General features: G+C 48.8%; 1 protein-coding gene across 2 annotated transcripts in view; it reads right to left on the reverse strand.

Moving 5' to 3' along the window:
- The window catches only part of LOC135513724 (anthrax toxin receptor 2-like), a 1,178,227-nt gene that overhangs the window by 1,127,620 nt on the left and 34,179 nt on the right, over window positions 1-16,428 (reverse strand). For both annotated transcript variants that reach the window (XM_064936612.1, XM_064936613.1), the window contains exons 8-9: window positions 13,229-13,324; window positions 8,860-8,929 (exon numbers count right to left, since the gene is read on the reverse strand). In XM_064936612.1, coding sequence (XP_064792684.1) covers window positions 8,860-8,929; window positions 13,229-13,324 — 166 coding nt within the window. The remainder of the gene's footprint in view (window positions 1-8,859; window positions 8,930-13,228; window positions 13,325-16,428) is intronic.

Raw genomic sequence — 16,428 nt, forward strand, 5'->3', positions numbered from 1 at the left:
ACTGCTTGATAGTGCCCACAGACCAGTCGATGTGAGGGTTATGGCTGTGAAGCCAGGGGTATCCAAGGACGAGAGGGAACTCGGAACAGGAGATCAAATGAAAGTTCATCAATTCCTGGTGTTGTGAAACTGAAAGTTTCAAGGAGGTAGTGACATGAGTGACAAGTCCAGATCCCAAAGGGCTTCCATCCAATGTAGTAACCTTCATGGGGTCACTTAGAGGTTCAGAGGGAACGCCATTCTCCTTCGCCCAGACACCATCCATGAAGTTACCTGCGGCTCCAGAGTCTACCAAGGCTTGAAGGTGAAGCTTGTGGTTGTCCCAGGAGAGGGTGACTGGAATGAGCAGACGGGAGTTGGACGGATGGGAGGAGGTTATGTTTCCCGTTACAGTTCCCCCGGTCTGTACGGGACAGAGCGTTTCCCTGGAGCCCGGGACACGTGGAACGGAAATGGCCCGGTTTGCCGCAATATAGACAGCGTCGCTCCCTCATCCGGCGGTCTCTCTCAGCCTGGGAGATGCGTCCAATCTGCATGGGTTCCGGTGGAGCCAGTGATGATAAAGGTGGGGACTCGGAGCTGGGACTGATAGGGGCTAGAGGTCTACGGTTGAGTTCTCTCTCTCTCAGACGCTGGTCAATGCGTGAGGCCAACTTGATCAGGGACTCGAGATTGTCTGGTGGTTCCCGAGTGGCCAGTTCATCTTGGATAGTGTCGGAAAGGCCTTTCAGAAAGCACACCGTGAGCGCCTCGTTGTTCCAGCCACTCGCTGCTGCCACCGTGCGGAACTGGATGGCATAGTCCGTCACGCTGCGCCAACCTTGATGGAGAGTCAGGAGCTGTTTGGCTGAGTCAGAACCACTGCTTGGGCCTTGAAACACTCGTTTGAATTCCTCAGCAAAGGCAGAGTAGCTGGCACAGCAGGAACTATGGGCATCCCACACAGCAGTAGCCCAGGCCAGGGCTTTTCCCGACAGCAGGGTGATGATATATGCGATCTTAGACCGGTCGGTGGGAAACGACGAGGGTTGCAGCTCTAAGGAGAGAGAACATTGAGTGAGAAACCCTTTACAAGCACTTGGATCACCTGAGAACCGTTGGGGAGGTGGAAGACGAGGTTCAGCCAGGGGGTTAACTGCCATGGGTACGTGAACTTGAGATACTGGGACGGGAACTGTTGCCGGGGTAAGTCGATCAGATATTTGCTTAATGGAAGTCAGCATCTCCGACAGAAGATGAGAATGTCTAGCCATTAAGGCCTCTTGCTGAACCAGGGCGGCTTCGTGGCGTTGGACAGTCTCCTGGTGGTGGGACAGCGTGGCAAAAGGTCCTGGGAACTGGCTGCCTCTGGGTTCATTTTTGGCTCTGTGTTTCTGTCAGGACCCGGTTTCGAACCTGGGTCTCCAGAGTGAGAAACAGTCACTTAACCAACTGAGCCACGAATAGACAGCAGAACCCAGAAGATGAGGCAGACACAGCAGTACTTAAGACGGTGAATTTAATAAAGAAAAAATCCAAAAATACAAAATGGCAAAACCAAAAAGGTGGAAGGAAAAACACAAAAGAATCTAAAAAGAAACTCACCAAAACTAAACTAAAACAAAAAAACAGAATACCACAAGAACGTTACCCGGAATCGACAAGAGCACACAGAACACTAGGGCAGGGTGCCAACATACAAACACAGAGCACAGAACTGAGGGAAACAAAGGGTTTAAATACACTCAGGGGAAACAAGACACAGGTGCAAACAATAATGGGGGTCAAGGGAAAAACACAGGGACAAAAAGCACAATGGGGACATCTACTGACAACAACTGGAACAACCCTGGCCAAATCCTGACAGCCATATCTGTAGACCATATCTATAGGCCATATATCTATAGGCCATATCTATAGACCATATAAATAGACTATATCTATAGGCCATATCTGTAGACCATATCTATAGGCCATATCTATAGGCCATATCTATAGACCATATTTATACTATAGACCATATCTATAGGCCATATCTATACAATAGAACATATCTATACTATAGACCATATCTATAGACCATATATATAGACCATACCGATAGACCATATCTATACTATAGACCATATCTATAGACCATATCTACACTATAGGCCATATCTATAGACCATATCTATAGGCCATATCTATACTATAGGCCATATCTATAGACCATATCTGTAGATCATATCTATTCTATAGACCATATCTATAGACCATATCTATACTGTAGACCATATCTATAGACCATATCTATACTATAGACCATATCTACACTATAGACCATATCTGTAGACCATATGTATAGACCATATATCTATAGACCATATCTATAGACCATATCTACACGATATGATATAGGACTACTATTGTTTTCACTATATATTTTACCTCTTGGGGATGTCATTCGAAAACATAATGTTAACTTTAACTGCTATGCGGATGACACACAGCTGTACATTTCAATGAAACATGGTGAAGCCCCAAAATTGCCCTCGCGAGAAGCATGTGTTTCAGACATAAGGAAGTGGATGGCTGCAAACGTTCTACTTTTAAACTCGGACGAAACGGAGATGCTTGTTCTAGGTCCCAAGAAACAAAGAGATCTTCTGTTGAATCTGACAATTAATCTTAATGGTTGTACAGTCGTCTCCAATAAAACTGTGAAGGACCTCGGCGTTACTCTGGACCCTGATCTCTCTTTTGAAGAACATATCAAGACCATTTCAAGGACAGCTTTTTTCCATCTACGTAACATTGCAAAAATCAGAAACTTTCTGCCCAAAAATAATGCAGAAAAATGTATCCATGCTTTTGTCACTTCTAGGTTAGACTACTGCAATGCTCTACTTTCCGGCTACCCGGATAAAGCACTAAATAAACTTCAGTTTAGTGCTAAATACGGCTGCTAGAATCCTGACTAGAATCATATTACTCCACTGGCTTCCTGTCAAGACAAGGGCTGATGTCAAGCTTTTACTGCTAACCTACAAAGCATTACATGGGCTTGCTCCTTCCTATCTTTCTGATTTGGTCCTGCCGTACATACCTACACGTACGCTATGGTCACAAGACGCAGGCCTCCTAATTGTCCCTAGAATTTCTAAGCAAACAGCTGGAGGCAGGGCTTTCTCCTATAGAGCACCATTTTTATGGAATGGTCTGCCTATCCATGTGAGAGATGCAGACTCGGTCTCAACCTTTAAGTCTTTACTGAAGACTCATCTCTTCAGTGGGTCATATGATTGAGTGTAGTCTGGCCCAGGAGTGGGAAGGTGAATGGAAAGGCTCTGGAGCAACGAACCGCCCTTGCTGTCTCTGCCAGGCCGGTTCTCTTTCCACTGGGATTCTCTGCCTCTCACCCTATTACAGGGGCTGAGTCACTGGTTTACTGGGGATATTTCATACCGTCCCTGGGAGGGGTGCGCCACTTGAGTGAGTTGAGTCACTGATGTGATCTTCCTGTCTGGGTTGCCCCCCCCCCCTCCTCCCCCCCTCCTCCCCCCCCTTGGGTTGTGCCGTGGCGGAGAACTTTGTGGGCTATTCTCGGCCTTGTCTCAGGATGGTAAGTTGGTGGTTGAAGATATCCCTCTAGTGGTGTGGGGGCTGTGCATTGGCAAAGTGGGTGGGGTTATATCCTTCCTGTTTGGCCCTGTCCGGGGGTGTCCTCGGGTGGGGCCACAGTGTCTCCTGACCCCTCCTGTCTCAGCCTCCAGTACTTATGCTGCAGTGGTTTATGTGTCGGGGGCTAGGGTCAGTTTGTTATATCTGGAGTACTTCTCCTGTCTTATTCGGTGTCCTGTGTGAATTTAAGTGTGCTCTCTCTAATTCTCTCTTTCTTTCTCTCTCTCGGAGGACCTGAGCACTAGGACCATGCCTCAGGACTACCTGACATGATGACTCCTTGCTGTCCCCAGTCCACCTGGCCGTGCTGCTACTCCAGTTTCAACTGTTCTGCCTTATTATTATTGGACCATGCTGGTCATTTATGAACATTTGAACATCTTGGCCATGTTCTGTTATAATCTCCACCCGGCACAGCCAGAAGAGGACTGGCCACCCCACATAGCTTGGTTTCTTCCTAGGTTTTGGCCTTTCTAGGGAGTTTTTACTAGCCACCGTGCTTCTACACCTGCATTGCTTGCTGTTTGGGGTTTGAGGCTGGGTTTCTGTACAGCACTGAGATATCAGCTGATGTAGGAAGGGCTATATAAATCAATTTGATTTGATATAGGCCATATCTATAGACCATATCTATACTATAGACCATATCTATAGACCTTATCTATACTATAGACCATATCTATACTATAGACCATATCTATAGACCGTATCTATACTATAGACCATATCTATAGACCATATCTATACTATAGACCATATCTATACTATAGACCATATCTATAGACCAAATCTATCGACCATATCTATACTATAGGCCATATCTATACTATAGACCATATCTATAGACCAAATCTATCGACCATATCTATACTATAGACCATATCTATAGACCGTATCTATACTATAGACCATATCTATACTATAGACCATATCTATACTATAGACCATATCTATAGACCAAATCTATCGACCATATCTATACTATAGACCATATCTATACTATAGGCCATATCTATACTATAGACCATATCTATAGACCATATCTATAGACCATATATATAGACCATATCTATACTATAGACCATATCTATACTATAGGCCATAACTATAGACCATATCTGTAGACCATATCTATAGACCATATCTGTAGACCATATCTATAGACCATATCTATACTATAGACCATATCTATAGACCATATCTATAGGCCAAATTTGACCTCTGTACTAACTACCAACCAGGCACACATACAATAGTCGCCTATAAGGACAACATGCCTTAGACTAAACCACATGTTATAGACCAAACCACATGTTATAGACCAAACCACCAAACCACATGTTATAGACCAAACCACCAAACCACATGTTATAGACCAAACCACCAAACCACATGTTATAGACCAAACCACATGTTATAGACCAAACCACATGTTATAGACCAAACCACATGTTATAGACCAAACCACATGTTATAGACCAAACCACGTGTTATAGACCAAACCACCAAACCACATGTTATAGACCAAACCACCAAACCACATGTTATAGACCAAACCACATGTTATAGACCAAACCACCAAACCACATGTTATAGACCAAACCACATGTTATAGACCAAACCACATGTTATAGACTAAACCACGTGTTATAGACCAAACCACTAAACCATGTGTTATAGACCAAACCACATGTTATAGACCAAACCACATGTTATAGACCAAACCACATGTTATAGACCAAACCACATGTTATAGACCAAACCACTAAACCATGTGTTATAGACCAAACCACATGTTATAGACCAAACCACATGTTATAGACCAAACCACATGTTATAGACCAAACCACATGTTATAGACCAAACCACATGTTATAGACCAAACCACATGTTATAGACCAAACCACATGTTATAGACCAAACCACGTGTTATAGACCAAACCAGAGAACACAAAGCACCACAAAAAGCTGAATACTCTTGGCCAATATAATCCATCTTCAACGTTATACGGGCTTTTTCCTCTGCTAGCGTCCATGCTAACCAACCCCCCCCGACCCCCCCAGCATCACCGTGGACGGAGTCAGCAGAGAGGCAGACAGATGGACGGAGTCAGAGACAGAACTTTCAGACGTTGCATGGTTCCATGATGCAGGTGGTCAGGGGGGGGCAGGGATGGGCAGGGAAGGGGATTGTCACAGTAGCACGGTGAATTATTTAAATGAAGAGAGCGTGGAGAAGGGAATCGCTGCATCTGTCACACAACCCTTTAAAAGCCCCAGAACAGATGTGTTTACCCACTACCCTGGCCCGCCCCAGCCCCGTTGTACCTAACAGCTAACTACTTAATGGGTCACCGTGGCAACAGTTAATGAAGCAAGACTCTTCGGTTTACAGGAGCAGGAGGAGTTCAGGTTCCTCTTTGTTTTCACTGATCTAGGATCAGGTTCTTCCCTCCTAGTCATCATGATCGAACTGGTCTAGGAACAGTGGGTTAACTGGTCTAGGAACAGTGGGTTAACTGGAACAGTGGGTTAACTGGTCTAGGAACAGTGGGGTTAACTGGTCTAGGAACAGTGGGTTAACTGGTCTAGGAACAGTGGGTTAACTGGTCTAGGAACAGTCGGTTAACTGGTCTAGGAACAGTGGGTTAACTGGTCTAGGAACAGTGGGTTAACTGGTCTAGGAACAGTGGGTTAACTGGTCTAGGAACAGTGGGTTAACTGGTCTAGGAACAGTGGGTTAACTGGCCTAGGAACAGTTTTGCAAAACTGATCAGAGATTTCGCTCTCCTTCCCTAAGCCTCTGTGAATACGGGCCCTGACCCAGTTTTTTTATTCTACCTTTATTTAACCAGGCAAGTCAGTTAAGAACAAATTCTAGGAACAGTGGGTTAACTGGTCTAGGAACAGTGGGTTAACTGGTCTAGGAACAGTGAGTTAACTGGTCTAGGAACAGTGGGGTTAACTGGTCTAGGAACAGTGGGGTTAACTGGTCTAGGAACAGTGGGGTTAACTGGTCTAGGAACAGTGGGGTTAACTGGTCTAGGAACAGTGGGGTTAACTGGCCTAGGAACAGTGGGGCTAACTGGTCTAGGAACAGTGGGGTTAACTGGTCTAGGAACAGTGGGGTTAACTGGTCTAGGAACAGTGGGTTAACTGGTCTAGGAACAGTGGGGTTAACTGGTCTAGGAACAGTGGGGTTAACTGGTCTAGGAACAGTGGGGTTAACTGGTCTAGGAACAGTGGGGTTAACTGGTCTAGGAACAGTGGGGTTAACTGGTCTAGGAACAGTGGGGTTAACTGGTCTAGGAACAGTGGGGTTAACTGGTCTAGGAACAGTGGGTTAACTGGTCTAGGAACAGTGGGTTAACTGGTCTAGGAACAGTGGGTTAACTGGTCTAGGAACAGTGGGTTAACTGGTCTAGGAACAGTTGGTTAACTGGTCTAGGAACAGTGGGTTAACTGGCCTAGGAACAGTGGGTTAACTGGTCTAGGAACAGTGGGTTAACTGGCCTAGGAACAGTGGGTTAACTGGCCTAGGAACAGTGGGTTAACTGGTCTAGGAACAGTGGGGTTAACTGGTCTAGGAACAGTGGGTTAACTGGTCTATGAACAGTGGGTTAACTGGTCTAGGAACAGTTGGTTAACTGGTCTAGGAACAGTGGGTTAACTGGCCTAGGAACAGTGGGTTAACTGGTCTAGGAACAGTGGGTTAACTGGTCTAGGAACAGTGGGTTAACTGGTCTAGGAACAGTGGGGTTAACTGGTCTAGGAACAGTGGGGTTAATTGGCCTAGGAACAGTGGGGTTAACTGGTCTAGGAACAGTGGGGTTAACTGGTCTAGGAACAGTGGGGTTAACTGGTCTAGGAACAGTGGGTTAACTGGTCTAGGAACAGTGGGTTAACTGGTCTAGGAACAGTGGGTTAACTGGTCTAGGAACAGTGGGGTTAATTGGCCTAGGAACAGTGGGGTTAACTGGTCTAGGAACAGTGGGGTTAACTGGTCTAGGAACAGTGGGGTTAACTGGTCTAGGAACAGTGGGTTAACTGGTCTAGGAACAGTGGGTTAACTGGTCTAGGAACAGTGGGTTAACTGGTCTAGGAACAGTGGGGTTAACTGGTCTAGGAACAGTGGGGTTAACTGGCCTAGGAACAGTGGGGTTAACTGGCCTAGGAACAGTGGGGTTAACTGGCCTAGGAACAGTGGGGTTAACTGGTCTAGGAACAGTGGGGTTAACTGGTCTAGGAACAGTGGGGTTAACTGGTCTAGGAACAGTGGGGTTAACTGGCCTAGGAACAGTGGGGTTAACTGGTCTAGGAACAGTGGGGTTAACTGGTCTAGGAACAGTGGGGTTAACTGGCCTAGGAACAGTGGGGTTAACTGGCCTAGGAACAGTGGGGTTAACTGGCCTAGGAACAGTGGGGTTAACTGGTCTAGGAACAGTGGGGTTAACTGGTCTAGGAACAGTGGGGTTAACTGGTCTAGGAACAGTGGGGTTAACTGGCCTAGGAACAGTGGGGTTAACTGGTCTAGGAACAGTGGGGTTAACTGCCTGTTCAGGAGCAGAACGAGAGAATTGTACCTTTTCAGCTCGGGGGTTTGAACTTGGTTACTAGTCCAACGCTCTAACCACTAGGCTAGCCTGCCGCCCCAGTGGGCTCTATACTGAACGAGAAATAGGGTCAATTCTACATTGCAAACTTTCATACCGAAGGACAATTGTACAAAAACATGTTATCAGCAGCAGTTTTGGATTAAGACATTTGAGTGGATTACATGAGATGATGTTACTGTCGGAGAGTCAGTAGATCAACTTGCTATACATTTATAAAATAAAAAATAAAAAAATCTCATGGGACGTTTCTGATCTTGGTATGTTCTGGACCACATTTCCCTGCAATACAATCATACTATTTTAGATAGGAGTCAGAGAGATCATAAGTAGAAGGTGTTGTTGTGTTTGAGGATTAAAACCGTGAGGGAAGAATAATCTCTACATACTCAATTTCAGTTCTTGAGCTCTGCAGTGCCTTTCTGTTGTTTTGGTCAGACCATAAGTTAAATACATATCTCAAGTGCTTTCAAATTCTGGAAAGTATGTGAGGGCTGGCTTGATTTAACGACATAGAGACACCGGTACGGTTTTGGAATGTTAGTGGGGATGTGTTCACACACACACACGTCTTTATGGAACCACCTTCTCATTGGCTACTTACTGTCCAACTGCATAGAGCATTGGTGCAGGACACAGGAGATAATCGTTCCGCACAACACTTGGCTTCTGATCTGGAAAATAAAGACAAGATTGACTTCCCTGCACACGCACACGCACACACACACGCCCAATTGACTTGCAGAATATACAGTAGTGTCGTCAAGACATTTGTCATGAGGAAAAATGGGACAAGAAGGAAAGGGGAGAGGGGAAGAGTGGGGGAGAGAGGGGGAGGGTGGGAGAGAGTGGGAGAGAGTGGTGGAAAGATTGAGAGAGAGGGGGAGAGAGGGGTGAGACTGTGGGAGAGAGTGGTGGAAAGAGGGAGAGAGGGGAGAGACTGTGGGAGAGAGTGGTGGAAAGAGGGAAAGAGACTGGGGGAGAGAGGGGAGAGACGGGGAGAGAGTGGGAGAGAGTGGGAGAGAGTGGTGGAAAGAGGGAGAGAGAGGGGGACAGAGGGGTGAGACTGTGGGAGAGAGTGGTGGAAAGAGGGAGAGAGACTGGGGGAGAGAGGGGAGAGACGGGGAGAGAGTGGGAGAGAGTGGGAAAGGGGTAGAGTGGGAGAGAAGGGGTAGAGGGGTAGAGTGGGGAAAGGGGTAGAGGGGGTAGAGGGGTAGAGTGGGGAAAGGGGTAGAGGGGGAAAGGGGTAGAGGGGTAGAGTGGGGAAAGGGGTAGAGGGGGTAGAGGGGTAGAGTGGGGAAAGGGGTAGAGGGGGAAAGGGGTAGAGGGGTAGAGTGGGGAAAGGGGTAGAGTGGGGAAAGGGGTAGAGGGGGGAAAGGGGTAGAGGGGGAAAGGGGTAGAGGGGGAAAGGGGGAAAGGGGTAGAGGGGGGAAAGGGGTAGAGTGGGGAAAGGGGTAGAGGGGGAAAGGGGTAGAGGGGGAAAGGGGTAGAAAGGGGTAGAGGGGGAAAGGGGTAGAGGGGGAAAGGGGTAGAAAGGGGTAGAGGGGGAAAGGGGTAGAGGGGTAGAGGGGGAAAGGGGTAGAGGGGGAAAGGGGTAGAGGGGGAAAGAGGTAGAGGGGGAAAGAGGTAGAGGGGGAAAAGAGGTAGAGTGGGGAAAGGGGTAGAGTGGGGAAAGGGGTAGAGGGGTAGAGGGGTAGAGGGGGAAAGGGGTAGAGGGGGAAAGGGGTAGAGTGGGGAAAGAGGTAGAGTGGGGAAAGAGGTAGAGGGGGAAAGGGGTAGAAAGGGGTAGAGGGGGAAAGGGGTAGAGGGGTAGAGGGGGAAAGGGGTAGAGGGGTAGAGTGGGGAAAGAGGTAGAGTGGGGAAAGAGGTAGAGGGGTAGAGGGGGGAAAGAGGTAGAGTGGGGAAAGAGGTAGAGTGGGGAAAGGGGTAGAGTGGGGAAAGGGGTAGAGGGGGGAAAGGGGTAGAGTGGGGAAAGGGGTAGAGTGGGGAAAGGGGTAGAGGGGGGAAAGGGGTAGAGTGGGGAAAGGGGTAGAGGGGGGAAAGGGGTAGAGTGGGGAAAGGGGTAGAGTGGGGAAAGAGGTAGAGGGGTTGAGTGGGGAAAGGGGTAGAGGGGGGAAAGGGGTGGAGTGGGTAAAGAGGTAGAGGGGGGAAAGAGGTAGAGTGGGGAAAGGGGTAGAGTGGGGAAAGGGGTAGAGTGGGGAAAGAGGTAGAGTGGGGAAAGAGGTAGAGGGGGGAAAGAGGTAGAGTGGGGAAAGGGGTAGAGTGGGGAAAGGGGTAGAGGGGGAAAGGGGTAGAGTGGGGAAAGGGGTAGAGTGGGGAAAGAGGTAGAGGGGTTGAGTGGGGAAAGGAGTAGAGTGGGGAAAGGGGTAGAGTGGGGAAAGAGGTAGAGGGGTTGAGTGGGGAAAGGGGTAGAGGGGGGAAAGGGGTAGAGTGGGTAAAGAGGTAGAGGGGGGAAAGAGGTAGAGTGGGGAAAGGGGTAGAGGTGGGAAAGAGGTAGAGTGGGGAAAGGGGTAGAGTGGGGAAAGGGGTAGAGTGGGGAAAGGGGTAGAGTGGGGAAAGAGGTAGAGTGGGGAAAGAGGTAGAGGGGGGAAAGAGGTAGAGTGGGGAAAGGGGTAGAGTGGGGAAAGGGGTAGAGGGGTAGAGGGGGAAAGGGGTAGAGGGGGAAAGGGGTAGAGTGGGGAAAGAGGTAGAGTGGGGAAAGGGGTAGAGGGGGAAAGAGGTAGAGTGGGGAAAGGGGTAGAGGGGGAAAGAGGTAGAGTGGGGAAAGGGGTAGAGTGGGGAAAGGGGTAGAGTGGGGAAAGGGGTAGAGTGGGGAAAGAGGTAGAGGGGGAAAGAGGTAGAGGGGGAAAGAGGTAGAGTGGGGAAAGGGGTAGAGTGGGGAAAGGGGTAGAGGGGTAGAGGGGGAAAGGGGTAGAGGGGGAAAGGGGTAGAGTGGGGAAAGAGGTAGAGTGTGGAAAGAGGTAGAGGGGGAAAGGGGTAGAAAGGGGTAGAGGGGGAAAGAGGTAGAGTGGGGAAAGAGGTAGGGGGAAAGGGGTAGAGTGGGGAAAGGGGTAGAGTGGGGAAAGAGGTAGAGGGGTAGAGTGGGGAAAGGGGTAGAGGGGGGAAAGGGGTAGAGTGGGTAAAGAGGTAGAGGGGGGAAAGAGGTAGAGTGGGGAAAGGGGTAGAAAGGGGTAGAGTGGGGAAAGAGGTAGAGGGGGGAAGAGGTAGAGTGGGGAAAGAGGTAGCGGGGGGAAAGAGGTAGAGTGGGGAAAGGGGTAGAGTGGGGAAAGGGGTAGAGTGGGGAAAGGGGTAGAGTGGGGAAAGGGGTAGAGGGGTAGAGGGGGGAAAGGGGTAGAGGGGGGAAAGGGGTAGAGTGGGGAAAGGGGTAGAGTGGGGAAAGAGGTAGAGGGGTAGAGGGGGGAAAGGGGTAGAGGGGTAGAGGGGGGAAAGAGGTAGAGTGGGGAAAGGGGTAGAGTGGGGAAAGGGGTAGAGGGGGAAAGGGGTAGAGTGGGGAAAGAGGTAGAGGGGTAGAGTGGGGAAAGGGGTAGAGGGGGAAAGGGGTAGAGTGGGTAAAGAGGTAGAGGGGGGAAAGGGGTAGAAAGGGGAAAGAGGTAGAGGGGTAGAGTGGGGAAAGGGGTAGAGGGGGGAAAGGGGTAGAGTGGGTAAAGAGGTAGAGGGGGGAAAGGGGTAGAAAGGGGTAGAGTGGGGAAAGGGGTAGAAAGGGGTAGAGTGGGGAAAGGGGTAGAGTGGGGAAAGAGGTAGAGGGGGGAAAGGGGTAGAGGGGTAGAGGGGGAAAGGGGTAGAGTGGGGAAAGAGGTAGAGGGGGAAAGGGGTAGAGTGGGGAAAGGGGTAGAGTGGGGAAAGGGGTAGAGTGGGGAAAGGGGTAGAGTGGGGAAAGGGGTAGAGTGGGGAAAGGAGTAGAGGGGGGAAAGGGGTAGAGTGGGGAAAGGGGTAGAGTGGGGAAAGAGGTAGAGGGGTAGAGGGGGAAAGGGGTAGAGTGGGGAAAGAGGTAGAGGGGGAAAGGGTTAGAGTGGGGAAAGGAGTAGAGGGGGGAAAGAGGTAGAGGGGGGACAGGGGTAGAGTGGGGAAAGGGGTAGAGTGGGGAAAGGAGTAGAGGGGGAAAGGGGTAGAGGGGGAAAGGGGTAGAGTGGGGAAAGGAGTAGAGGGGGAAAGAGGTAGAGGGGGAAAGGGGTAGAGTGGGGAAAGGGGGTAGAGTGGGGAAAGGGGTAGAGTGGGGAAAGGGTTAGAGTGGGGAAAGGAGTAGAGGGGGAAAGAGGTAGAGGGGGAAAGGGGTAGAGTGGGGAAAGGGGTAGAGTGGGGAAAGGAGTAGAGGGGGAAAGGGGTAGAGGGGGGAAAGGGGTAGAGTGGGGAAAGGGGTAGAGTGGGGAAAGAGGTAGAGGGGGAAAGGGGTAGAGGGGGAAAGAGGTAGAGTGGGGAAAGAGGTAGGGGGGGAAAGGGGTAGAGGGGGAAAGGGGTAGAGGGGGGAAAGGGGTAGAGGGGGGAAAGGGGTAGAGGGGGGAAAGAACAGACTACATGTTTCAATAAGAAACTGAATTACCAAGGTACAGAGCCTTAACAACATTCACATATTCTGTTGGGTCTTTCAATTGACATGTTAAGATGGCTCCTGTAAGATGTGTGTGTGTGTGTGTGTGTGTGTGTGTGTGTGTGTGTGTGTGTGTGTGTGTGTGTGTGTGTGTGTGTGTGTGTGTGTGTGTGTGTGTGTGTGTGTGTGTGTGTGTGTGTGTGTGTGTGTGTCTCTCTGTGTGTCTGTGTGTGTGTGTGTGTCTGTGTGTGTGTGTGTGTGTGTGTGTGTGTGTGTGTGTGTGTGTGTGTGTGTGTGTGTGTGTGTGTGTGTGTGTGTGTGTGTGTGTGTGTGTGTGTGTGTGTGTGTGTGTGACTGTGTGTGTGTCTCTCTCTCTCTGTGTGTGTGTGTATGTGTGACTGTGTGTGACTGCGTGTGTGTGTGTGTGTGTGTGTGTGTCTGTACTTACTGTATGTCTGCGTGCCCACCATGAAGCTACAGACGACTCCGTCGTTGCCTCGTCCCACGGAGAAGCCGTTCCCTCGCAGCACGATGTCAAACGACTCTGTGTAAACAAAACACAGGAGATACTGAGCAGAGGGGCCCTAGGAGAACACACAGACACAAGAGATATGCTCACACACACACACACACACACACACACACACACACACACAAATATCCATGAATGATAATCCACATAACAGGGGTTCCTGTGATCGAGAGTCCCATAGTGCGGCGCACAATTGTCCCAGCATCGTCTGGGTTAGGGGAGGGTTTGGCACAGCATCGTCTGGGTTAAGGGAGGGTTTGTCCCAACATCGTCTGGGTTAGGGGAGTGTTTGTCCCAGCATCGTCTGGGTTAGGGGAGGGTTTGGCACAGCATCGTCTGGGTTAAGGGAGGGTTTGTCCCAACATCGTCTGGGTTAGGGGAGTGTTTGTCCCAGCATCGTCTGGGTTTAGGGGAGGGTTTGTCCAAGCATCGTCTAGGTTAGGGGAGGGTTTGTCCCAACATCGTCTGGGTTAGGGGAGTGTTTGTCCCAGCATCGTCTGGGTTAGGGGAGGGTTTGTCCCAGCATCGTCTGGGTTAGGGGAGGGTTTGGCACAGCATCGTCTGGGTTAAGGGAGGGTTTGTCCCAACATCGTCTGGGTTAGGGGAGTGTTTGTCCCAGCATCGTCTGGGTTAGGGGAGGGTTTGGCACAGCATCGTCTGGGTTAAGGGAGGGTTTGTCCCAACATCGTCTGGGTTAGGGGAGTGTTTGTCCCAGCATCGTCTGGGTTTAGGGGAGGGTTTGTCCAAGCATCGTCTAGGTTAGGGGAGGGTTTGTCCCAACATCGTCTGGGTTAGGGGAGTGTTTGTCCCAGCATCGTCTGGGTTAGGGGAGGGTTTGTCCCAGCATCGTCTGGGTTAGGGGAGGGTTTGTCCCAGCCTCGTCTGGGTTAGGGGAGGGTTTGTCCCAGCATCGTCTGGGTTAGGGGAGGGTTTGTCCCAGCATCATCTGGGTTAGGGGAGGGTTTGTCCCAGCATCGTCTGGGTTAGGGGAGGGTTTGTCCCAGCATCGTCTGGGTTAGGGGAGGGTTTGTCCCAGCATCGTCTGGGTTAGGGGAGGGTTTGGCCCAGCATCGTCCTGGTTAGGGGAGGGTTTGTCCCAGCATCATCTGGGTTAGGGGAGGGTTTGACCCAGCATCGTCTGGGTTAGGGGAGGGTTTGTCCCAACATCGTCTGGGTTAGGGGAGGGTTTGACCCAGCATCGTCTGGGTTAGGGGAGGGTTTGTCCCAACATCGTCTGGGTTAGGGGAGGGTTTGTCCCAGCATCGTCTGGGTTAGGAGAGGGGTTGGACGTCCTTGTAAAAAATAATTTGTTCTTAACTGAGTAGTTAAATAAAGAGAAAATACATTCAAATATTATCCTGCTGTAGCAAACTGGCTAAAACTAACATCTTACATCTGTACACACACAGAAACAGAATATCCCTTCCAACCTGGTGGGAACAACTATACCCACACACACCAACAGCTATACCCACACACACCAACAACTATATACACACACACCAACAGCTATACCCACACACACCAACAAATATATACACACCAACAACTATACACACACACCAACAACTATACACACACACACCAACAACTATACCCACACCAACAACTATATACACACACACACCAACAGCTATACCCACACACACCAACAACTATACCCACACACACCAACAACTATACCCACACACACCAACAACTATACCCACACACACCAACAACTATACCCACACACACCAACAACTATATACACACACCAACAACTATACACACACACACCAACAACTATACACACACACCAACAAATATACCCACACACACCAACAGCTATACCCACACACACCAACAACTATACACACACACACCAACAGCTATACCCACACACACCAACAACTATACACACACACACCAACAGCTATACCCACACACACCAACAGCTATACCCACACACACCAACAGCTATACCCACACACACCAACAGCTATACCCACACACACCAACAGCTATACCCACACACACCAACAACTATACACACACCAACAACTATACCCACACACACCAACAACTATACCCACACACACCAACAGCTATACCCACACACACCAACAACTATATACACATCAACAACTATATACACACCAACAACTATACACACACACCAACAACTATACACACACACCAACAACCATATACACACCAACAACAAATATACACACACACCAACAACCATATACACACCAACAACAACTATACCCACACACACCAACAACTATACACACACACCAACAAATATACACACACACACACCAACAACTATATACACACCAACAACTATACCCACACACACCAACAACTATACACACACACCAAAAAATATACCCACACACACCAACAACTATATACACACCAACAACTATACCCACACACACCAACAACTATACCCACACACACCAACAACTATACCCACACCAACAACAACAACTATATACACACCAACACCAACAACTATATACACACCAACAACAACTATATACACACACAACACCAACAACTATATACACACCAACACCAACACCTATATACACACCAACAACTATATACACACCAACAACTATATACACACCAACAACAACTATATACACACACACCAACAACTATATACACACACACCAACAACTATATACACACCAACAACTATATACACACCAACAACAACTATATACACACAACAACACCAACAACTATATACCCACACAACAACAACTATACACACACACCAACAACAACTATACCCACACACCAACAGCTATACACAAAGACACACAACCACACACACACACCAACAGCTATACACACAAAGACACACAAGCACACACACACCAACAGCTATACACACACAAAGACACACAACCACACACACACCAACAACAACTATACACACACACAACAACAACAACTATACCCACACACAACAACAACAACAACTACACACACACAACAACAACTATACACACACAACAACAACTATACACACACAACAACAACAACTATACCCACACACAACAACAACAACTACACACACACACCACAACAACTACACACACACACCACAACAA

Source organism: Oncorhynchus masou, chromosome 25 (assembly GCF_036934945.1).
Source record: "Oncorhynchus masou masou isolate Uvic2021 chromosome 25, UVic_Omas_1.1, whole genome shotgun sequence".
In the NCBI taxonomy this organism is placed as follows: domain Eukaryota; kingdom Metazoa; phylum Chordata; class Actinopteri; order Salmoniformes; family Salmonidae; genus Oncorhynchus; species Oncorhynchus masou.